Below are 24991 nucleotides of genomic sequence, written 5' to 3'. Positions count from 1 at the left end.
GTGACAGAAGGGCAGAGGACTGGGTGACAGAAGGGCAGAGGACTGGGTGACAGCAGGGCAGAGGACTGGGTGACAGCAGGGCAGAGGACTGGGTGACAGCAGGGCAGAGGACTGGGTGACAGCAGGGCAGAGGACTGGGTGACAGCAGGGCAGAGGACTGGGTGACAGCAGGGCAGAGGACTGGGTGACAGCAGGGCAGAGGACTGGGTGACAGCAGGGCAGAGGACTGGGTGACAGCAGGGCTGAGGACTGGGTGACAGAAGGGCAGAGGACTGGGTGACAGCAGGGCAGAGGACTGGGTGACAGCAGGGCAGAGGACTGGGTGACAGCAGGGCAGAGGACTGGGTGACAGCAGGGCAGAGGACTGGGTGACAGAAGGGCAGAGGACTGGGCGACAGAAGGGCAGAGGACTGGGCGACAGCAGGGCAGAGGACTGTGCGACAGCAGGGCTGAGGACTGGGCGACAGAAGGGCAGAGGACTGGGCGACAGCAGGGCAGAGGACTGGGCGACAGCAGGGCAGAGGACTGGGCGACAGCAGGGCAGAGGACTGGGCGACAGCAGGGCAGAGGACTGGGTGACAGAAGGGCAGAGGACTGGGTGACAGCAGGGCAGAGGACTGGGTGACAGCAGGGCTGAGGACTGGGTGACAGAAGGGCAGAGGACTGGGTGACAGCAGGGCAGAGGACTGGGTGACAGCAGGGCTGAGGACTGGGTGACAGAAGGGCAGAGGACTGGGTGACAGCAGGGCAGAGGACTGGGTGACAGCAGGGCAGAGGACTGGGTGACAGCAGGGCAGAGGACTGGGTGACAGAAGGGCAGAGGACTGGGTGACAGAAGGGCAGAGGACTGGGTGACAGCAGGGCAGAGGACTGGGTGACAGCAGGGCTGAGGACTGGGTGACAGAAGGGCAGAGGACTGGGTGACAGCAGGGCAGAGGACTGGGTGACAGAAGGGCAGAGGACTGGGTGACAGCAGGGAAGAGGACTGGGTGACAGCAGGGCAGAGGACTGGGTGACAGCAGGGCAGAGGACTGGGTGACAGCAGGGAAGAGGACTGGGTGACAGCAGGGCAGAGGACTGGGTGACAGCAGGGCAGAGGACTGGGTGACAGAAGGGCAGAGGACTGGGTGACAGAAGGGCAGAGGACTGGGTGACAGCAGGGAAGAGGACTGGGTGACAGCAGGGCAGAGGACTGGGTGACAGCAGGGCAGAGGACTGGGTGACAGCAGGGAAGAGGACTGGGTGACAGCAGGGCAGAGGACTGGGTGACAGCATGGCTGAGGACTGGGTGACAGCAGGGAAGAGGACTGGGTGACAGCAGGGCAGAGGACTGGGTGACAGAAGGGCTGAGTACTGGGTGACAGCAGGGAAGAGGACTGGGTGACAGCAGGGCAGAGGACTGGGTGACAGAAGGGCTGAGGACTGGGTGACAGAAGGGCAGAGGACTGGGTGACAGCAGGGCAGAGGACTGGGTGACAGCAGGGCAGAGGACTGGGTGACAGAAGGGCAGAGGACTGGGTGACAGCAGGGCAGAGGACTGGGTGACAGCAGGGCAGAGGACTGGGTGACAGCAGGGCAGAGGACTGGGTGACAGAAGGGCAGAGGACTGGGTGACAGCAGGGCAGAGGACTGGGTGACAGCAGGGCTGAGGACTGGGTGACAGAAGGGCAGAGGACTGGGTGACAGCAGGGCAGAGGACTGGGTGACAGCAGGGCAGAGGACTGGGTGACAGAAGGGCAGAGGACTGGGTGACAGCAGGGCAGAGGACTGGGTGACAGCAGGGCTGAGGACTGGGTGACAGAAGGGCAGAGGACTGGGTGACAGCAGGGCAGAGGACTGGGTGACAGCAGGGCAGAGGACTGGGTGACAGAAGGGCAGAGGACTGGGTGACAGAAGGGCAGAGGACTGGGTGACAGCAGGGCAGAGGACTGGGTGACAGCAGGGCTGAGGACTGGGTGACAGAAGGGCAGAGGACTGGGTGACAGCAGGGCAGAGGACTGGGTGACAGCAGGGCTGAGGACTGGGTGACAGAAGGGCAGAGGACTGGGTGACAGCAGGGCAGAGGACTGGGTGACAGAAGGGCAGAGGACTGGGTGACAGAAGGGCAGAGGACTGGGTGACAGCAGGGAAGAGGACTGGGTGACAGCAGGGCAGAGGACTGGGTGACAGCAGGGCAGAGGACTGGGTGACAGCAGGGAAGAGGACTGGGTGACAGCAGGGCAGAGGACTGGGTGACAGCAGGGCAGAGGACTGGGTGACAGAAGGGCAGAGGACTGGGTGACAGAAGGGCAGAGGACTGGGTGACAGAAGGGAAGAGGACTGGGTGACAGCAGGGCAGAGGACTGGGTGACAGCAGGGCAGAGGACTGGGTGACAGCAGGGAAGAGGACTGGGTGACAGCAGGGCAGAGGACTGGGTGACAGAAGGGCTGAGGACTGGGTGACAGAAGGGCAGAGGACTGGGTGACAGAAGGGCAGAGGACTGGGTGACAGCAGGGCAGAGGACTGGGTGACAGAAGGGCAGAGGACTGGGTGACAGCAGGGAAGAGGACTGGGTGACAGAAGGGCAGAGGACTGGGTGACAGCAGGGCAGAGGACTGGGTGACAGCAGGGCAGAGGACTGGGTGACAGCAGGGCAGAGGACTGGGTGACAGCAGGGCAGAGGACTGGGTGACAGCAGGGCAGAGGACTGGGTGACAGCAGGGCAGAGGACTGGGTGACAGCAGGGCAGAGGACTGGGTGACAGCAGGGCAGAGGACTGGGTGACAGCAGGGAAGAGGACTGGGTGACAGCAGGGCAGAGGACTGGGTGACAGCAGGGAAGAGGACTGGGTGACAGCAGGGCAGAGGACTGGGTGTAAACAAAACAGCATTTTTAGAACCTTTTTTTTTTTTTACCTGCTGCTCTGCCCAGAAAGACCTGCTATCATTCCTGAGGCCGCCCATTCCGCTCTCCATCCCCCAGTGAAAGGCGGGATCATCTCTTGGCTGGCCACACCCCCTCACGAGTCCCGACCATGAAGGGGGCGGCCCAGCTCCTCGGCATCAGATCCCTGAACCGCCAATCAACTCTGCCGCTGTGGGAGCCGGGGGAGGGACCTGTCAGTGTGCTGCACGTGGATGTGATAGTTTCCTCCCTGCGCCTCTGCACTATCCCTGGCAGCAGACATTCCCTCTCCTCTGGAACTCCAGTATACACTCCCGAAGACACACCGCACAGGGACAGCAGCTCCAGAGGTTACATCCAGCGGTGATGAGTAGGTGACAGGCCAGGGATGCGCCCTAGGTGGCAGTGCGCTCTAGGCGGCTGCTTAATCCGCCTAGTGGTAGCGCCGGCCCTGTTTGTAAGTATGAGTCATAAGTCGGATGTTTGTAACTCTGGGATTGCTTTGATAGCGGCCGGTCCATAAGGGGCGCAGTCCCCCTTAACTACATGCAGGGTGCCAGACTCATAGGTTTCTATGAGTGTGTTTGTGAGGCTCTAATTGGTTTCAAAAAGGTTGGGCGAACCAATATCCACTATTGTCTTTTAGCTTCTCCTCCTGGTCAACCAGGACAGAAGGCGGATCTTAAGACCGGATTACCCCTGAGGAGAGCCGGGGGAAGCCACAACCTGGATGGGAGGTTTGTTTGCAACCCCCCCCTCCCATAAAATGGAGCACCAGCCACCAGTGGATTGCCTGTATACATATTTTCAGTGGGAAGATTTCCCATCAGTTCTATTTCATGGCATTGCTTAACAGGAAGTGAAGCACAATCTCCCCAATGAGAATACAGATGGTAATGAAAACTTGACAGAAGTTCCATCTATTCCCCACTCTCTCCAAAAACCAAGAAAAAAAAAAACAGACTCTTGACTGAGTTTGGCTGCCAAATAAATTGGAAAGCCAAGCAAAATAAATATTTGAAATGCATAACCAGGATCCATTTTACCTTTGCCACATTGTATAGACACGAAGATGGCCCCATTATTTCCTGGTTCAGCTCCAAAGCTTTCAAGGATATCGGTTCTTATTCCTTATCCAATGCTGGAGATTTAGGCTGGATTCACACCTATGCAGGTTTAGTGCATTTTGCAGATTTGCTCTACAGTCCATTTAACATGGTTTCCTATGGAACACGTTCTGCAGTGCAAATATGCAATATGCAAAAAGCACTAAAAATGCCATAGGTGTGAGTCCAGCCTTAGGCTGCCCATACACTGAGCAGGTTGCAGTTCAGTGATTATGAACCAGCCAAATTTTCTCAGTTGGTGGCTTCTTTGGCCCCACTCCCGACATCCTTCAATTGAAAAATCAAAGGAGCTTGGGTGAAAAAACTGTCAGCTGACCAGCGGCTCAATCCAATCAGATGAAGCCACTGTTTGGGTATTTTGACATCCGGCGGGGCTGGCTGTCAAAAAACAATAGACGCAGTGGGAGATTTGGCCTTCCACACCATATCGCCTGGATGAAGGCATCTGTTAGACCTTTCTACATTCTTCTGTGTTCAGCTTTAAAGGTGACAACGTAAACCAGGAGTAGTAGGAGTCTAGGTGTGTATAAATTCGTAGTTGTGTTTGGGGGAAAACACAAAATTGACTTAAAGAAAAAATCCAGGTATGGATATGTTACATTGGTACAGCTTGGATCGATGTAACTATGCATATATGATACCTGTGGGATCTTTCCAGAAGCTGGAAATAGGTGTAGTAGACCACACTACTACAGTGTGCTTCACAAGCTTCAGGATTCTATGCCGAGTGGCTGCCCTGCTGCACTGTGAGCACAATGGGTCTTCTACTTGGCAAGAGTGCTATGCAAAGATCGCTTGGCATTTGCTCAATGAATGCAAAGCGTTCTCTGATTGGATGAGGTGGAGAAGCTGGGCAGTAATGTCTAGTGGCGATCACTGTAGTAAAGATGTCTATTACAGCTTCTAGACAGATCCCATGTGTATGGTTAATGCATTGGTCCAGGCAGCACCAATGTAATTATGTAGAATATCCATACCTGGAATTCTGCTTTTATTTATTTTTATTTATTACATGTACTTATATATAAACATTGTACATTCACATCATTACCTACCCTCAAGGAGCTTACACTCTAAGGCCCCTAACTCACATTCATACATACACATACTATGGACAATTTAGACAGGATCCAATTAACTTACCAGCATGTCTTTGGAGTGTGGGAAGAAACCGGAGTACCCGGAGGAAACCCACACTTTAATAAAAACAAAAAGTCCTTAAAATTCATAATGCCAACCATGTCATTTACTGCGATTTGTTCTGACTACTGTATTTATTACTTCTTTACATGGAGGAGGCTGCAACTTTTCAAGTTGTCAGAATGTTTCCGTGACTAATGGTACAAAACTCTGTTACTTCTTATAGCTCATTCATTTTTCTGCCCACACATGTAAGCTGGAGATCACTTGATCTGGTTGATTAAATAGAAAAGCAATGATATGTTTATTATTAATCTGCAACCTTTGCAGACTCCCCATGGCCAACTAATCACATAGAAGACTGAATCTGAGCAATGCCACTGATGCATTATATTGCCAAAAGTACTGGGACACCTGCCTTTACACACACATGAACTTTAATGGCACCCCAGTCTTAGTCTGTAGGGTTCAATATTGAGTTGGCCCACCCTTTGCATCTAGAACAGCTTCAACTCTTCTGGGAAGGCCGTCCACAAGGTTTAGGAGTGTGTCTATGGGGATGTTTGACCATTCTTCCAGAAAAGCATTTGTGAGGTCAGGCACTGATGTTGGCTGAGAAGGCCTGGCTCGCAACCTCCGCTCTAATTCATCCCAAAGGTGTTCTATCTGGTCGAGGCCAGTCAATTCCTCCACCCCAACTCGCTCATCCATGTATTTATGGACCTTGCTTTGTGTACTGGTGCACAGTCATGTTGGAACAGGAAAGGACCATCCCCAAACTGTTCCCATGAAGTTGGAAGCATGAAATTGTCCAAAATGTCTTGGTATGCTGATGCCTCAAAAGTTCCCTTGACTGGAACCAAGGGGCCAAACCCAACCCCTGAAAAACAACCCCACACCATAATCCCCCCTCCACGAAATGATTTGGACCAGTGCACAAAGCAAGGTCCATAAACACATGGATGAGCGAGTTTGCAGTGCAGGACTTGACTGGCCTGCCCAACCCAATAGAAAACCTTGGGGATGAATTAGAGTGGAGACTGAGAGCCAGACCTTCTCGTCCACATCTGTGCTTGACCTCACAAATGCGCTTCTGAAGAACGGTCAAACATTCCAATAGACACACTCCTAAACCTTGTGGACGGCCTTCCCAGAAGAGTTGAAGCTGTTATAGCTGCAAAGGGTGGGCCAACTCAATATTGAATCCTACGGACTAATAGCTGGATTCAGGTATGCAGGCGCATCCTTGCGGCGGCATAGCGTATCGTATTTACACTACGCCGCCATAAGTTAGCAAGGCAAGTACTGTATTCACAGAGTACTTGCCTGCTAAGTTACGGCGGCGTAGCGTAAATGCGGCGGATGGCGTAAGCGCGTCTAATTCAAATTTGGCTGAGGGGGCGTGTTTTAAGTTAATATGGGTTGACCTGACGTGATTGACGTTTTTTAGGAACGGCGCATGCACCGTCCGTGTACATATCCCAGTGTGCATTGCGGCAAAGTACGCCACAAGGACCTATTGGTTTTAACGTGGACGTAAATTACGTCCAGCCCTATTCACGGACGACTTACGCAAACAACGTAAAATTTTTGAATTTCGACGCGGGAACGACGGGCATACTTAACATTACTAGTCCAGCTATTTGATGGAATAACTTTACGCCTGAAAATGCCTTACGTAAACGGCGTATCTGTACTGCGTCGGCCGGGCGTACGTTCGTGAATAGGCGTATCTAGTGATTTACATATTCTACGCCGACCGCAATGGAAGCGCCACCTAGTGGCCAGCCTAAAAATTACACTTTAAGATACGACGGTGTAAGACACTTACGACGCTCGTATCTTAGCCTAATTTAAGCATATCTGGTTACTAGAATATGCTTAAATTTGCATCGGCGCAGATTCAGACTTAGGCTGGCGTATCTACTGATACGCCAGCCTAAGTCTTTCTGAATCTGCCTATAAGACCTGGATGCCATTAAAGCGGGAGTTCACCCATAAATGCTGTTTTTGCTCTTTTACCCGTAGATGTATGCTCATTTAGTCTAGGGGAATCGGCTAGTTGTTTTAAAATCCGAGCAGTACTTACCGTTGTAGAGAGCGATCTTCTCCGCCACTTCCGGGTATGGGTCTTCGGGAGTGGGCGTTCCTTCTTGATTGACAGTCTTCCGACGGTCGCATCCATAGCGTCACGAGTAGCCGAAAGAAGCCGAACGTCGGTGCAGCTCTATACTGCGCCTGCGCACCGACGTTCGGCTACTTTCGGAAAATCGTGACGCGATGGATGCGACCGTCGGAAGCCTTTCGGAAGCCTGTCAATCAAGAAGGAACGCCCAGTCCCGCAGCCCATACCCGGAAGTGGCGGAGAAGATCGCCCTCTACAACGGTAAGTAATGCTCGGATTTTAAAACAACTAGCCGATTCCCCTAGACTAAATGAGCATACATCTAAAGGTAAAAACAGCATTTTACCGGCGAACCTCCGCTTTAAATGTGTGTGTGTGTGTGTAAAGGCAGGTGTCCCAATACTTTTGGTGATATAGTGTAGCTTGTCCTGCCACTGATCTCGGACCTGTGATGCTTGAAGGGGAGATCCTCTCTCCTAAACAATGCAACATCTGACAGGTCTGAGCATTTAATATAAAAGTCTATTTGGCAGCAGCTAATAGTGTGGAATCATTCAGAGTAAACTGACGCTGTCATAGAAAGTTCTCATGTGACATTAGTCACATCGAAAAGTGAAGCATTTTAATTTATGACCAACATTGGATGACACTTGCAAGTCATAAAATCAATTAAGATATTGCAAAACACAAAACAATTGGAGGAACAAAACCTCAATACTGTAGGGAACGTTCCACTGATATCAATCAATATAAAGTACAGGTAAACAGCCATGAGTAAGTAGCTGGCAGAGATTCCTGGCAGTATAGGCAACTAACCATAAAAGCAGCTAGTAGAGATACCTGACTGTCCACGGCAATACTTCTTTTTCCATGCCCACCCCAAAGCTGAGGTTCAATAACCCCCAGCAGCTAATTGAATTCTGATTGATTACTATGGGTTATTACACTTTTCAAGTTGCCCTTTCTAAATCTTTAAAAATAAATATATTTTTTTTACCTGAGGATCGGTAATGAAGAGTCTGCCAGATTCTACGGGGAGCCGGTTTAGACCTGAAAGTGCTTGTGTACCCAACACCAAGAATTGCATTGAGATACATAACAGTCCAATGCCTTTATATATGAATAATCTTCTTTATACCTATGTATGCATCGTGCAGTTGACCTGCAACTGCTTGCACTTGGGATCGGTATTCACACGCGGAGTGTACAGGTGCATCCATTGCTTAAAAGCTACAGTGCTCAATACCAAATAACTATTTCAACTGCAATCACTTTAAAAAAAATACATACAATGTGATTTTTTTTTAATGCACAGATGAGCTTGCTGTGAAACACTTTGGGTAAAATGCAGCAAAATAACAATTTATTTTTATTTATTTTAGAAAGTCAATGCATGTCTCATTATAATGGGGCATTTTTTGTTTTGTTACGATTCTATTTTTCGATCTGTTGGATGGATTACAGGCTACAGATTTGCAGAATTTGTACTCGTCTCCAAAATCGAAAGCTTCTAGGTGGTTAGCATTGGAGGTTCAAAGTTTACTTGTCCAATGGCACACTGTCTGCAAGGTTTTTACTGACTAAAGCCTAGTACACATGGGCTGAATGTTGGGCGACATCGAAAAGGTTCAATAAAAACTGTCTGACACAGAAGCCAGCCGTTTGGATAGCTTTTGTCGGACAAGCATGCTGAAAAAACCAGCAGCTCATTGGGTACCATTCAGCGCTCTCGGCCAATGGCTGACTGGAGTGTTCTGGAGGTGGGGGCTCCCCTCTGTCAGAACACAATAGCTCAGCAGGGGAGATCGCTGTAATAACATTGGATTGTTAGTATAGGCTCCGTCCTGATAAAGACAATTCCATTCGTTATGTGATAGCTCTACGCATTTCACACACAGAGCTTACTCATGGGAGAGAGCGCATAGGTTTTCATGTTTTTGCAGGTTTTCCTCCAGTTGCTCCTATTGATGCAGCAATTCAGTGTACTAGCCTTCAACATCTATATAACATCTTGTGCGTACTAGTTCTAGTTCTAATTTTCGCTTCGTTTTTAACGTTGTCGTTTTTAAAGTCGTAAAAAAACAGTCGTGTGTGGGCTTTAACGACGTGAAAATAACGAGCATGCTCAGAAGCAAGTTATGAGACGGGAGAGCTCGTTCTGGTAAAACTAGCGTTCGTAATGGAGATGGCACATTCATCACGCTGTAACAGACTGAAAAGCGCAAATCGTCTCTCACCAAAGTTTTACTAACACGAAATCAGCAAAAGCAGCCCCAAGGGTGGCGCCATCCGATTTTATTTCCCCTTTATAGTGCCGTCGTACCTGTTGTACGTCACCGCACTTTGCTAGAGCTTTTTTTTTTCACGAACGTGTAGGCAACGCCGGCTTAACAATAATCGGGTTGAAAAAAAGTTTGTTTTTTCTAGACCATTAAAAATGGTCGTGTGTACGCGGCATTATACACATGCTGTGGCCATGCCCTAAACTGCATCACTACTAGTGTGTACTGTATTTGATACTTTAACCACTTCCAGACCGAAGGTGTTTTTCAGATTCGGCATTTACAAGACTAAAACAGTTTTTTTTGCTAGAAATTTACTAATTACTAAATTATTAATTTTTCTAACACCCTAGAGAATAAAATGGTGGTCATTGCAATACTTTTTGTCACACCGTATTTGCGCAGCGGTCTTACAAGCGCACTTTTTTGGAAAAAATTCACTTTTTTTAATTAAAAAATAAGACAACAATAAATTTGGCCCAATTTTTTTATATATTGTGAAAGATAATGTTACGCCGAGTAAATTGATACCCATATGTCACGCTTAAAAATTGCGCCCGCTCGTGGCATGGCGTCAAACTTTTACCCATAAAAATCTCGATGGGCGACGGTTAAAAAATTCTATAGGTTGCATTTTTTGAGTTACAGAGTAGGTCTAGGGCTAGAATTATTGCTCTCGCTCTAACGATCGCGGCGATACCTCACATGTGTGGTTTGAACACCGTTTTCATATGCGGGTGCTACTCGCGTATGCGTTCGCTTCTGCGAAAATTGTCTCTTTAAGAGGCTGGGCGGGACTGACGTTTTGACGTCACTTCCGCCCAGCACAGCTATGAGGACGGGTGGGGGCCATCTTGCCCTCAGTCGAGTCCTCACACACCAGCCGGCAGCATCCGATCTCCATCCGATAACGGCGATCTCGCGGCGAATCTGTTATCGTTTACACGGCCGCCCACTGTAAAGATGGATACCTCAGTTGTGGCAGCAGCTGCTGCCATTACCGAGATATCCATCTTTAAAAACAGGACGTACATATACAGTGGGCGGTCAGGAAGTGGTTAAATTCCTTAAGTTCTACACAGGTTTATATTGATCTAAAAATAGCATTGCTAGGGATTATACTGGAAGATACCCTTCATAGTTAAAATGCATGTGATGTGGTTGAGAACTATGGCCCAGATTCACAAACGACTTACGCCGACGTATCTTCTTATACGCCGCGTAAGTTCTAGGATGCGCATTCACGTAGATCGTATCTATGCGCCATATTCTCAATACAAGATACGCCTGAATTTTGGCTTGATTTGACTGACGTAAGTCTCCTACGCCGTCGTATCTTGGGCGCATATTTACGCTGGCCGCAAGGGGCGCTTCCATTGATTTACGCATCAAATATGTAAATGAGCTAGATACGCCGATTCACGAACGTACTTACGCCCGTCGCAGTAATCTACGCCGTTTACGTAAGCCGTACGTCCGGCGTAAAGTTATCCCTCATAAAGCAGAGGTAAGTCATGTTAGGGTATGTTAGGGTATGGACGTCGGAACAGCCGTCGGATTTTACGTTGTTTACGTAAGTCGTACGTGAATAGGGCTGGGCGTAGGTTATGTTCACGTCGTTGCCATTGAGCCGTCGTATATGCAACGTGATTCTGAGCATGCGCCATTCGATCGGCCCTTCATTTACATGGGGTCACGGTTAATTTAAATGTAGCACGCCCACTACCTGCCTACTTTGAATTAGGCGGGCTTACGCCGGCCCATTTTTACGCTACGCCGCCGTAACTTAGGGAGCAAGTGCTTTGTGAATACTGCTCTTGCCTCTCAGAGTTACGTCGGTGTAGCGCATATGAGATGCGCTACGCCGGAAAAAAGATACGCCGATCTACCTGAATCTGGCCCTATGTATATGGCTCAAACTTATATTACAAAAATGGATATCAAAATACCGGCCAACGATAGATCAATTGATTTAAAGTAATTAATCTAAATGGAAGACGAGAGGCATTAACATATAAACCTAGGAGGAGTCCTAAAAAATTTGTGAAAATTTGGCATTGGTGGTTAGTCTCCAATAATTTATTTTTGAGCAGTCAGCAGAGTATACCGAGGAAAATCAATAATGAGATAGAATTTAGTTTTTTTTTGAGGGGGGGTAATTATATATATACCATTAAGACATAATACTGTAATGTAGGGTTTTGAGTAAAGAGTGCAAATATGGATTTTTATTTTTTATCTTTTTTTTCTTTGTGGCAGTTGCATTTGGGTGGGGTCATTTGTGGGAAATGTATTGTGTGTTTTTGAGTTTTAGTTGTATAATGAAAAATCTAATAAACTTTTTGATAAAAAAAAAAAAGTAATTGTAAGGACTGAAATATATACTATATTAAAGGGGAGATTCACCCTAAAAACGACGTTCTCTTATTACACTGGCCCCCCACATTACAATACAATTATGCCTATTAGTTTTTTTTGATGCTGTACATGCCTTCGTACAGCTAATTCACCCTTGGCTTCCGAGTTGCGAGTCCCGCGGGAGTGGGCGTTCCTAACATGCTGGTGATTGACGTTTTGACAAAAAACGATTTCCTCCCCCCGTCGCGTAAGCCGCGTCACGATTGGCGAAAGGAGCTGAACGGCGATGCGCAGGCGCAGTATAGCGCCGACTCGCCGTTTGGCTCCTTTCGCCAATCGTGACGCAGCTTACGCGATGGGGGGAGCTCGTTTTTTGTCAAAACGTCAATCACCAGCATGTTAGGAATGCCCACTCCCGCGGGACTCGCAACCCGGAAGCCACGGGTGAATTAGCTGTACGAAGGTATGTACAGCATCAAAAAAAAACTAATAGGCATAATTGTATTGTAATGTGGGGGGCCAGTGTAATAAGAGAAAGTTGTTTTTAGGGTGAACCTCCCCTTTAAATGAATATATAAATTCATATACCAGTAAGATTATAACCATGCAATTAATGGAAACTTTGTTGTAACTCTTGCACCTCTATAAGCAGAAGAAAAAATAAGATCCTACGGCAAGACAAATCTGCTAGCTACGCAGGTCTTGATTTTTTTTTTTTTTTGATACACATTAATAAAAATAAACAACCCTCTATAAGAAGACTGTGGCCCTCAAGGCTTGAGATGGACAGCGCTGGCTTCAACCAGAATAAAATCGTAGCACAAGTGTTAAGCTTCTTGTAGCAAGAGCTAAGCTCTACTTGAAGGATTATGTCAGTTGGCTGCTGCCTGCTTTATATATACTAAGAAGGGGGAGAAGTGTTGGGGGTTTGTAAATATTGCTTTTACAATGCTGCTACATGCGATACGGTGATGGAGTCCTGCTTGTGTTTCTCTCTGAGGATAAGAGGCATTCAGATTTGCTTCTAGGGTTAAGAAAACAAACAGAGGCTGACTCCACTATGGCTGGAATGAGGAACTTCAAAAGGGATCTCCAGTGATGAGGAGACTGGATAAATAAAAGCCTGTCACAAGATGGCAAATGACAGTGCTCCCTGCCTGGCTTGTGGAAATGGCTCTGTCATTGATGGGATCTTCTCCATAAGCTTCAGGTTTAAAGGGAATTTTGCAAGGTTTAAAAAAAAAAATATATATATATATATATATAACACATTTATTTTAGCAAGCTGAATCAGCCACTGTTTTTCCAAGAAATGAGATTTCCTTGATAGAGTGCTCAGGCCTGTCCCTACACAACTATTAGTTCTCGTTCGACAGAGCAGCTTTGTTAAAGCCTTTAAAAAAAATTGATTTTCAATATGTGGATAGATCATCGCTGGTGTGCTTGGCAGTCACGTTAAGGAATAATTCCAGGCATTGGTATGTTTATATGTAGCACCCTCCTAGTATAAGGTGACCAGATTTTTAAAATGAAATCCGGGGACATATTTTTTCTTTACTAGTAATGGCAACAATCAGTGACTCTCTGCCCGTCGCCGCCCGCCTCACAGCCTCTCAAGTCTTACTCTTCGGGCCCCCGGCTACTACTGGATGGGGAGCTGAGGAAGATCACTCCACCAGGGAAGGCAAGGAGATAGGCAGGTGATTGGCCAGGATTTGAGCCAAGGCAGAAGAACATGCGAGCGAAGCTGAATGGGCATGCGCCCGAAACTGGAGAAATATTCCCTCCGCTCCGACCAGCACATGATCATCAGAAAGGGGCACAGATAATGGGAAAAATACAACCCCCCTATGCTAGTAGGCATGGCGGAGCGGGGGTGGGGGGGGGGGTGTAATTCTATTTTTTTTATTTTAATTCTGCACTGACTGTCTTTGAAATTGCCCCTGCCCCCTATTAAATCCAATCTGGGGACAAAACCAGGGACAGACTTGGTCTGGGGACAGTGTCCTCAATCAGGGGACTGTCCCCTGAAATTGGGGATGTCTGGTCACCCTATCCTAGTAGGTGCTAGGATGAGTGTATAATAGTTTTTGCTTTCTCTGCTTAAAACAGAGGCAGCCAGGTAAATTGCTGTCAACTTAACAGAGAGTGGTTATCGGCTGGTGTAGTCTGCTCAGTGTGTTCTGGTGCTTCTCATGCTGAAGTTTCACACTGTCCTAGCAACTATGGAAAGTGCTGGACAGTAGGCAGAAACCATGCAGATGGGAGCATGAATATTCATACATCCCTGCCCAATTAGAAGGGGAGGTTCCCCATAGGCATGCTGAGGGCTGGTATTTATGTTCTAGGCGCACACAGGCTCCTGGTCTTTCCAAGCAGAGGATTGCACCAGGCTGGAGGAGAGGCGCTGCCTCCCTGGCACATGCTGCCATGTGGCCTCAATGGGCGCCCTGAGGTCTGAAGTATGTGTGGCTATCCCTGGTCCTACCATAGCTGACAGTGGGAAAGTCTACAGTGCATCTGGTCTGGTATTGCGGAGAGAAAAGGCTGACGGTGGTGCTTTAGGTGCCTTGTGAGTACAAACACCCTAAGGATCCTTAGATGGTTATCTCCACTTGTGCTCTAAGTCAGCTGAGGGTCCACACAAAGAGAACACTGGCTAATGTTCTTAGAGCTTTGTCCAGGACTGTCCACTACTTTACTAAGGGACATTTCTCAGTTCTGCAATCAGATTGCTGCTGCTGTGAAGAAGTCTTTATCTACCTTCTGCAAGGACTGCAGCCAAGTTTCACTAGGAAAGGAAGTTAGAGTCCTCGGTGTGAATAGTTCAATTTGCTGTATCCTACTATAGCTCTTCCCTATTCAAGTTCTCCAATAAAACAACAAAACCACTAGACTGGTCATTGGAGACAAGGAGCTGAAGTGTGTGCGCATCTTGCTATGTGAATCTACCTTGTGCCTGGCTGCAGAGCAAAAGTGGGTAAGACACAGACAATATAACAGTGGCTCCTGCTGGGGTAGCGCTACATATACATGGTTACATTGTTCAGGCTTGAACCAATGTAACTATGTATATATCATACCTGGCTGATGTTTCTGGATGCTGGAAATCGCTGAAATAGACATGGCTACTCCAGTGATCTCGGCTTGCTTCCGGGGGTTCATGCTGACCAGCCAGCTTGATGCATCGTAAATACACAAAGTTGGCCACTGGGCGTGGGCAAAGCATTCTCTGAATGAACACAAAGCGTTCCCGAATTGAAAGAGGTGGAAAGGCAGGGTGGTGCTCTCACGCTCTCCACCTTGTCTATTTAGAAAACTTTTCATTAATTACGAAAACAAAACCGAGCGACCGTCTTCCTGTGTTCATGATTTAGGAAAGCGGCTGCTTAGCACGGGCCCAGGAAGCAAGTGGAGATCACTAGAGCAGTGGTGTTTACTTCAATGTTTTCCAGCTTCCAGGTCCAAGCTTCTAGTGCCTTAAAGTTTATTTCCACTCTTGCAGACAATTTGGGATAACACCTACTATATTTGTTACATGTCCAAATTCACATAGCATAACTATTAGGCAAGCCATAAATTATACACCCCCGGATAGGGGGTGCGTACGCCGTTGGTGCAGAGGATGTTTAGACATGGCACAAGCCAATCAGTGGGTGCCAGCCAATGGATGTCTGCCAGCATCTGCTGATCGGTGAGGAGAGACCCAGCCTATGTAAACAAGGCAGAGCTCTGTTCTATCAGCAGGGATGTGCACACAGTACACAAACACTAGTTAGGCACCCATTTATTGCGCTAGATCTTTAACCTCTTCCCAGCCATTCTTATTGCATTTTAAAGCTGAACTCCAGAAAAACTAAAACTCTTCCTTGTAGTGGGGCTGCACCTGTACTGCAAGGATTACCTGCTCCTTTAGTTCTAGGGGCCTAACCGATCCTCCAATCCTGTGCACTCCTCAGTACTTGCTCCCCGCAGCCTTTTCTTTCTCCTGCTCCAGTGGTCTAGGGAATTTTCATCAGGGTCCATAGCCCTGCAGTGGACATGACACTGAGAAACAGTCCACTGGTGGAGCGAGGGGGAAGCGCCGTTTGCCAGGGGAGTGGAGGATCAGCTAAGTAAAATGGGTTTACCGTCTTCTAGACCAGGGGTCTCCAAACTTTCCAGACAAAAGGGCCTGTTAACTGTTTTTCGGATTTTTGGAGGACTGGACTCTGGCCAGTGGGAATAGAAAATGTCCCAGTTTCAGTAAACAATGTCTGTAGTTACTATGAGGCGAAACAGTGCCGCATTGTTGGTGTCAGTGGGAGGAATAGTGCCCCATCAGTGTTGACAGTGGGACACATAATGCCTGATATTAGTGGGAGGAATAGTGCCCCCAAGGGCTGGATCAACGCAAGCAAAGGGCCACATCTGGCTGCGGGCCGCACTTTGGAAACCCCATTCCTAGACATACATGAGCAGTTAACCTTTGAAGTGAGGGTAAAGCTCCACTGCAAGGGAAGAGTATTACATTTACTGGATTTGGGATTTAAATAACTTGTGAATGAATCATTGTTTGAAACAAACTAAATAACATACTAAATCTCCACCAGTATCTTTTCTATCCAGCACTTCTATTAAAACTAATTTGTAGTGCCCTATGGACAAACAAATTTAGGTCACCCTTGAGGTGCCGTGACGCCAAACTAAGAATAGAAACATTCCAGTGTTGAAACCCAAAAACCAAGGAAACACTGTACTATAGAGATGTTAAATTCAAATATATTAAGGACTGCTACGTTATTTTTAGAAGTGTATATCCCATAAGCTCAACCTATACACCGTGAAATCTAAATAAAGACGCAGCACATGTGCTAAACACATCCTGGTAATAAATGACTTGTCTTGTACTCTAATTAGCGGTTTAAGTGGTATATACAAAGTTGGCAGTGCAAGGAAGAGATGAAAGTTTATACCGGGTTATGCGGCAGTTCAGCTTCAGTCCCCCATCATATCATGTGTACAGGGTTTTCCTAAATACGGTCTATTGGGGGTTATTCAAAGTTCTTTGAAGTAGGTTAACCACTTGCCACCCGTAGGACGTCAGACTTTCAGTGGTTATAATGGGATGATGCTTGCTGTTCCAGGCATCACATTTTCAGCTGGTGGAATGTGGAAGTGATTTAAGTGGCTATACAGCCACTCGATCACTTCTACAAGGGGCGGAAGGAGTCCCGATTGCACGGGAGAGCTAGTAAGGATGCAACTGCTTCAGTCCCATTTCCTAGGAGGAGTGAAAGGAATGGAAGTTCCCCTCCCTCCTCTGTGATGCCAGAAGCGACGAGGATTTTGGATCTTCTGGTTTTAGTTTGTTTGTTTGTTGACAAGCCATTATCAACTTGTACAGCATCTGATCAAAGATCTGATCAGATGTTTTGGAGGCTGGGGGAGAGATCTGGGGTCTAAAAGACCCCAAATCTCTCCATAAAGAGGACCTGTCATGGTTCATGTTGTCACAAGTGATGTTGTTCATGCCTTGTTGTAGCAATAAAGTTGATTAAAAATAAAATAAAGGTACAGTGTTGAAAAAAATAAACTAAAATTAATATTTTTTTTTTAAAAATAATACAACTTTTTAAAGTGCCCCTGAACCCTGTGCTCATGCGCACATGTGAGCGCGCACGTAGGTTCGGCATGCATATGTAAATAATGATCGCACCACACATGTGAGGTATCATCGTGAATGTCAGAGTGAGAGCAACTGGTAACCTGTAAAGCGTCGCCTATGGAGATTCTTAGGTACCGTAGGTTGGCGCCGTTTGCGGATGTACACAGTTTTAAAATTGCATTTGAAAACCTGCTGCGCAAATACCTTGTGACAAAAATTGCAGCACCCACCCTTTTATTCTCTAGGACCTCTGCTAAAAATATATTTATAATGTTTGTGGGTTCCAAGTAATTTTTAATCCTAAAAATAAATAAATGATGATTTCTACATGTGGGAGAGAAATGTCAGAATTGGCCAGGGTGTGAAGTAGTTGAATGAGACATGCAAGACACTAGAAATCCTTTTGAGGAATCCTATCATAAGAGAAAAACAGAAGCCGTCATTGCTCATTTCCTTCTGAAAATGCTTGCAGACTGGCTGTCTTTAGCTTCAGTATGCATCAGACCCAAAGCAAATATACTTATTGGAAAATTTGAAGTCAGATGTCGGCATCTGCATACCTGTTTTGGAAGAGTGATGTGTAGGGTATAGGAAGTTAGCATGACAGCCAAGAAACTTGTATTTTCTCAGAGAGAGGTCTACAATGGCAGCCTTTCTATAGTCTCATGACAGATTTCCCTTTCAGTGACCCCATTGTTATTAAACAAAAAGTGAAATTGTGGAACATTGTAAAAGACCAGAAAGTTGACACACCATGAACTGGAGAGGTGAGCGTGTTTTCCTTTCCTTTGTCACCGCTATCCAGATATGTCCCTTACTTGGCTCTGTGGTTCCTCTTCCAGGCCCGCAAGTCACTACTGTAGTTAGGGGGCTGGTGAGAGGAACCCCTTCAACCCAGCAGGATACATGACATTCCACACACCTGGATGTGTCAGATAGCAGCAGCAACTGGAGTTTGCATAAGAACAAGCATTTGACACCCCACCCACACCACAGGTAAGCATCCCAGATGGCAAGTAATTGTGCTGTACGTTTTAAAAATGACTTGCTAAGCTATTACTAGACTTGCCCGGCTTCACAAGTTTGTTGCACAATTGCAGGAAGTCCACATTGCATGACTCCAGATCAACTTTCTGCAAGTTCTGGTTCAGTTATGTTGTGCAAGTCATCCCACCACAGGGGTCACTGTGGCTGAATTTTCATGCTCTAGACCTGCAGAGCTCTTAGGCCCTGTACACACGATCAGTCCAAACTGAAAACGGACCGAAGTTCAGTTTCATCGGTTCACCGATGAAGCAGACTGATGGTCTGATGTGCCTACACACCATCAGTTAAAAAACCGATCGAGTCCAATGCGGTGACGTAAAACACAACGGTGTGCAGAGAAAAATTAAGTTCAATGCTCCCAAGCATGCGTCAACTTGATTCTGAGCATGCCCGGGTTTGGAACCGATGCTTTTGCGTACTAACCATCGGTTTTGACCTATCGGTCAGGCGTCCATCGGTCCAATTTTAAAGCAACTTCTCTGTTTTGGGACTGAAGGACTAGACCGATGGGGCGTACACACGGCTGGTTTGGACAGATGAAACTGAACTTCAGTCTGTTTTCATCGGTTTGGACTGATCGTGTGTACGAGGCCTTACTGTAGACTTGCCACTGCAACTTTGCTCTTTGCTAGTGACTTGCCATGTAAATTTGCTACAAATTGGAAAAGTCTACTAGAACTTGTGCTTCAAGTGCTCTGCAAATGTACAACTTGCCAGTGGAAATGTGCAGCATGTTAACAGACTTACAATTCCACATTGCCCCAAAATTGTGGCAAGTTAACCTTGCTATCTGGGATTAAGCTTTTTTTTTCTTACAGGGTGCCTCCATTTCACTTTTTGTTTCATAATGATGGGGTCACCTAAAAAATATTTGAGTAGTTTTGGAAAGCTATGCACAGTTACCAAGTGTTTCACACACAACCCCTCTACATGGAACAAACCTTTTCAGAATATCTTCATTACACTGCAAACTCGAAAACACACAACACAAAAGTACCAACAACTATGCATTTGAGGAGCAGCGAGATGAGAGTTGAACCTGTAAAATGCAGAAAGTCTGATAATTGAAATAAAAGTCCTAGGTTTCGCTATGTTATGTCCCATTTCACTATAGCGTGCTGCTAAAAACTTCCGGTAGCTGCAAGTTCTCCTTTTCATCTGGGTCAGTGTCAGGAGCAGCAATAATTTGCAAGGTGGGTTCCTTGGCAGGCGATCGTGACCCGTCTATATTCAAGGTCCATGTTTTTGTTTCATCTTCATGCAGAATTTGTTTGTAAGGCTCAACGTAGATTCTACGGACAATAGGTTTGGATTTGCTATCTTCCGGCAAGCTCGAAGCATGAGGTAAATAAGTGCTTCGTGGACTGTCAACCGGTATCATTGTTTGTTGACCAGAGGTAGGCTCTTCAGTTAGATCCACAGCTTGAGACATGTGCTGTGTGTAGACACCTTCCGACAAGGACTGTGACTCGCTATGTACTCTAAGCCAGCGGTGATGTCGGCTAAAATAGTTGCAATGTTGATGTTTTGCAGATCTCTTCTTCCCCAAAAGACTCAAGTGATGCTTAGAGTTGGATGCTTTATCTGTGCTTTTTGTTGAGAAATCCACTACAGACAGGTTATCCATGTATCTAGCACAGTACTCTGCGCTGGGTTCTAAGGCGCTACATTCTTCCTTTAAGCTGAGACAAGGCTTCATATCGTTGACCTGCAGAACATCTGGGGCGCTTCCACTCAGCCCGAACATTGCTTGCTGGGAGAAGTCATGAGAAGACGAATACACCAAATCCAGCTCGCGAGGGCTGAGAGCATCGCTGGAATCATAATCGCTATCCGTAGGAAGGAACACTTCAGAACAGCCTTCTTCATCAGAACACGGCTGAGAATCTGTTAACATATAAAAACAAAATGTAATGATCTGGAAAGCAGAAAATCAAAAACATTGGAAATCTTGATAAGTATATACAATCTAGACCTACGGCCCGGGGAGCACCGATTTTTCAAAGCCAGGCACCCCTTCCATGTTAAACTGTCATTTATCCGGTGAATTTGGGGACCCGGTACTGGCTTATCGTAGGTCCCCTGGACTCAGAACTTGGCACACATGTAGCCCCATTTCTCTTCTACAAGTGTGCAAAGTTTGTTGTCTGGGGAGCACAGATTTTTCAAACCCGGGCACCCCTTCCATAGACTCCCATGTTCAACGTCAGCCTAGTCATGGGCACAGTGAGGCATGCAGATGGACACCCTAGGCTTATACTCGAGTCAATAAGTTTTTCCATTTTTGTGGTAAAATTAGGTGCCTCGGCTTATATTCGGGTCGGCTAATACTCGAGTATATACGGTATATAAAAGTTACTCAGCATTTTTTAATACCACAATATTAAGTGGAACTATCGTTTTTTTTTTTTTTATATGTTGCCCTTGCAACCATAAAAATGAAAAATGTTCACCTTCTCCTCAGCACTGTCTACAATGGCAATAAAGGGAATTTTTAAGAGATAAAACTCTGACAGAGAGAATCTAACTTTTCCTCTCTATCGGAAACAAAACTGAGTTAGCTTTATATTTCTATCTGCAGTCAGAAAATTCTAATTTCTCTACTTGTTGCAACCATGACTACAGTATCCAATGAGTAAACATCTCTTCATCCCTCCCTGCTCATGTAATTGGCTTAATGCCTCACCCAAAAGCTGTGAGAGCTTCAAAATTGCAGGCAGTCTGTTATTTTAAATATGGCACTCAATACACGTGGAGTTTTAGCTTGGTGAGCTGCTCACATATCAAAAGATCTAAAGGAAGGCTAAGAGAGCAGTATTTCTTATTACAGCACTGTGACTCTGCTATTACAGTAAAGTAAGGACCTTCCACTCATGATAAACTACAAGGATTTTAGCAAGGTTTATTTCCTTCAATTTAAAGTGTATTAAAGAGGTTGTAAACCTCTGAAAAAACCAACAAAAAAAAACTTTGTAAGACAAAGGCATAACCAGCTAGTATGCATAGTGTGACAGACTCACCCGGGACATCCCCGGACCCTCTTATGTCTAAAATCATCCTATGTCCACTAGGGGCATAGGATGACTGAAAAATGATATCTTGGACTACCTGAGATGGGATTATTATGTAATTATTATCCACAATATATTCCAGGATATCTGTAAAGAACTATTTACTGTTTGTTGATTCTGAACTCAATGGGTTAATAGTAAGAGTGACTCATTCATAATGTTGGGACACATACTGTTAGATGCTAATGTCACCAACTCCAGCCATCTGTCTGTTCTCTGTGCTAATTGACCCTGCTATTGTGTGAAGATGTCCTGTGTTTACACTTATGTTAATGTGTATTGTATAGCAGGTGAGCGAGGAGATGTGACGTCTACTCTGAAAGGTCATATCTATGAGTCGCCTAGTCTGGGTAAATGATTAGTTAATTAGCTCATGTTAATTTATGTTCTGGTGACCTCCTCTTTAAACTGTATATAAGGTTGTATCCTTGGTTCTATTAAACACTCCATGTTCAGCACACAAACAAGTCTCATCTCGTTGTGTGCTTGAGAGCAGCTGGAATATCTGATATCTATATCCAGACTGATAGGAAGCGGTATATGACGGAAGCACTCAAGCGGAGTGTGGGACGTTCCATTATACATAGTATGCTAGCATGTATTATTACAGGCTTACCTGTAGGCAGTAGTGTATTTAGGTTTTGTGCTGCCCTAGGCCTGACTAAACTCGTGCACCCCCCAATTTAAATGTGACCCACCCCTTCCTGTCAAGGCCACACCCCTATCTGTTTAAGACCCACCCTGACATTTTTGAGTGGGGACACTAGTTCTGAGGGCCTGCGGGGGCAATGGATTCCCTTAATTGGCCTAGGCCAGGGTACAGCATTGCCTGTAGGTACAAGTGGTGTAACAGTGTTTACAACCACTTTAAAGTCTTATTATTTTTAAACAAAACAAACATGTTATACTTACCTGCTCTGTGCAGTTGGTTTTGCACAGAGCAGCCCAGATCCTCCTCTTCTGGGGTCCCTCGCCAGTGCTCTTGGCCCTTTCTGCCGAGTACCCCCCACAGTAAGCAGCTTGCTATGGTGGCACCCGAGCCATTGCTCTGTGCGTCCATTCAGACACAGAGCTGCGTTTCATCCCTGCACCCCCCTCTCTCATTGGCTCACTGACTTTGGCTAAGACAGCAGCATGGCACCATTGGCTCCAGCTGCTCTCAATCAATGAGGAGAGAGAGTCCCGGGCAGCCAAGACTCTCCTGCAACATCGATGGATCTAGAGGGGGCTCAGGTGAGTATCAGGGGGCTGCTGCACACAGAAGATTTTTTTATCTTAATGCATTAAGATAAAAAAAACTTCTGACTTTACAACCACTTTAAATCACAGACAACAGAAAAGACAGTTGTAGGCAATTCTAGTGTTGTGCAGCTTGCTATTGGGGAACCCAAGCTGAGCCCTTGCTCTGTGTGTCCATTCAGACATGGAGCCATGTCTCGGCCCGCCCCTTCTCTCCCCCCATTGGCTCACTGACTTTGATTGACAGCGGCAGGAGCCAATGAGGAGAGTCTTATGCAACATCGCTGGACCGAGATGTGTCTCAGGCAAGTATTAGGGGGGCTGTTGCACACTGAATGTTTTTTTAATATGAATAGAATGCATTAAGATAAAAAAAAATATCGCTTTTAGAACCACTTTAAGTTGTTGAAGAAAAAAAATCACCAATGCAACCCCCACCCCAAGCCTAAAATGTAAAGGCCGTCCCCGAGTTACAAATGGGGTAGGGACTGTGGTTTCAAATCTCGGCCGGTCCCTGCTGAGCCGGTGGAGATTCGATCCATCTGTGGCTGGCTTAAAACTCAAATGCTGAAAAGAGTTACAAGGAAACATAAATGGCAGAAAGGCAACTTTCACAGAGATGTACAGTACATTTGAGAAAAATGGGAGCAGTTATATAATCCCTGCTGTAAGGCTCTCACCATCGATGACTTGGTATGATGAATGTATTTTCATTCTACAGCAAAAGAACGTTTTAGGAGACAAGAATGAAGCTTTTGTTTGAGGTTTGTCTGTGTCAGGTAAAAGTGTTTTAGAAAACCTCGGCCCTCGAGCAATAATAGGAAGAAAAGATGATCTGGACAGCCGCACTCCAATCCAACGTAACTTTAATGTAAAAAACTGGAAACGGCAATAATAGATGAAATACTTGGAAAAGCTTCTCTTTTTGTCCAGCATCCTGCATAGCACTTTTATTAGTATTATTGTGTAATGAAAGTTTAGTCATAACTTTCATTTGTGCTAGAGTCAGCTTAGCTAAAAATAACACTCAGGATTAAAGTGGAACTACAGACAAAATTACATATATACTGCAGTCTTTCAACAGCAATTTTTTTCTGTAACATAGTTTAACTGCTTTTCCATTTTAATTTCAAGCAGCGATCAACTGTTCAGTAAAAGTGATCTGGGTGGCTCTACTACCACTTGATCACTTTTCCCGTAGAAGACCAACCCCCTTCCCTTCTGTGGTGCCTCTACTGTTCCTCTGGGAAGCCTGGACCATAGTAAATGGCTGGAATAGCAAGCTACAGAGAATATCCATTGCACAGCTCTGTGATTAATGAACCCAAGAGCGACAATGATTTTGTCACTTCCAGTTTCAGAGTTGTCATTCCCTGGCTGCTACGGCCAGGGTACCAAGCGCAATCTGGAGGGCAGGGGAGACACTGAGATTCTAATTTACCCCAGATATGTGCATAAAGAGTACCTGTCATCTGCCAAAGCTATCACATAAGGGACATCGTCGATATACTGCGGTAGGGCGGCCGCTGTGTGCCAGATCACGTACCTAGTACATGTTCTGAGACTTCTGTGTCTGGGGCACGCGTGTGCCGCCAACCTGCTCCTGCTGTGATTGGACACAACAAGAGTTAATCAGCAGGTCCAGCGGATGCGATGTCCACCGGGATCCACCGAACGACAGGCAGAGCGGTGATCTGTCTATGTAAACAAGGCAGATTGCCGTTCTGTGAGGGGAATGGACTGATCCTGGGTTTCTGTTAAAGGGGTGTTTGTCATTTTTAATGTTTATCAAAAAGTGTAGCTGCTGGCTTTTAATAAACGCTCCTCTCCCCCCCTCTCCGGCCAGCGTCTTCATTCTAAGTGTGGGCACCCGGCCGTGACAGCTTTCGGCTTTAGGGCCGGGCATCCACTGCACATGCGCGAGCGGCGCTGCGCCATCCGATTGGACAGGCGATCGCCTGGGACCTGTCACGTGTCCCAGGCGATCGCCTACAGGGAGGGGCTGCCAAAAGGCGATATGACGTATCGCCTTGGCGGAAGGAGGAAGTGAGGCAGGAAGTCCCACTCCTCC

The 24991-nt window shown here is 46.5% G+C and overlaps 1 protein-coding gene and 1 long non-coding RNA gene across 2 annotated transcripts in view; one reads left to right on the top strand and one right to left on the bottom strand.

Annotated features, from left to right (window-relative positions):
* LOC120918853 overlaps nucleotides 1–24991 on the top strand; it is a 134026-nt gene that overhangs the window by 80406 nt on the left and 28629 nt on the right. The gene's annotated exons all lie outside the window — the stretch shown is intronic.
* The window catches only part of ANKFN1 (ankyrin repeat and fibronectin type III domain containing 1), a 340893-nt gene continuing 335231 nt past the window's right edge, over nucleotides 19330–24991 (bottom strand). The window contains exon 17 of the mRNA XM_040330698.1: nucleotides 19330–20497. Coding sequence (XP_040186632.1) covers nucleotides 19719–20497 — 779 coding nt within the window. The 3' untranslated portion in view covers nucleotides 19330–19718. The remainder of the gene's footprint in view (nucleotides 20498–24991) is intronic.

Source organism: Rana temporaria, chromosome 12 (assembly GCF_905171775.1).
Source record: "Rana temporaria chromosome 12, aRanTem1.1, whole genome shotgun sequence".
Classification (NCBI taxonomy): domain Eukaryota; kingdom Metazoa; phylum Chordata; class Amphibia; order Anura; family Ranidae; genus Rana; species Rana temporaria.
This window is presented reverse-complemented; position numbering and strand designations above follow the sequence as displayed.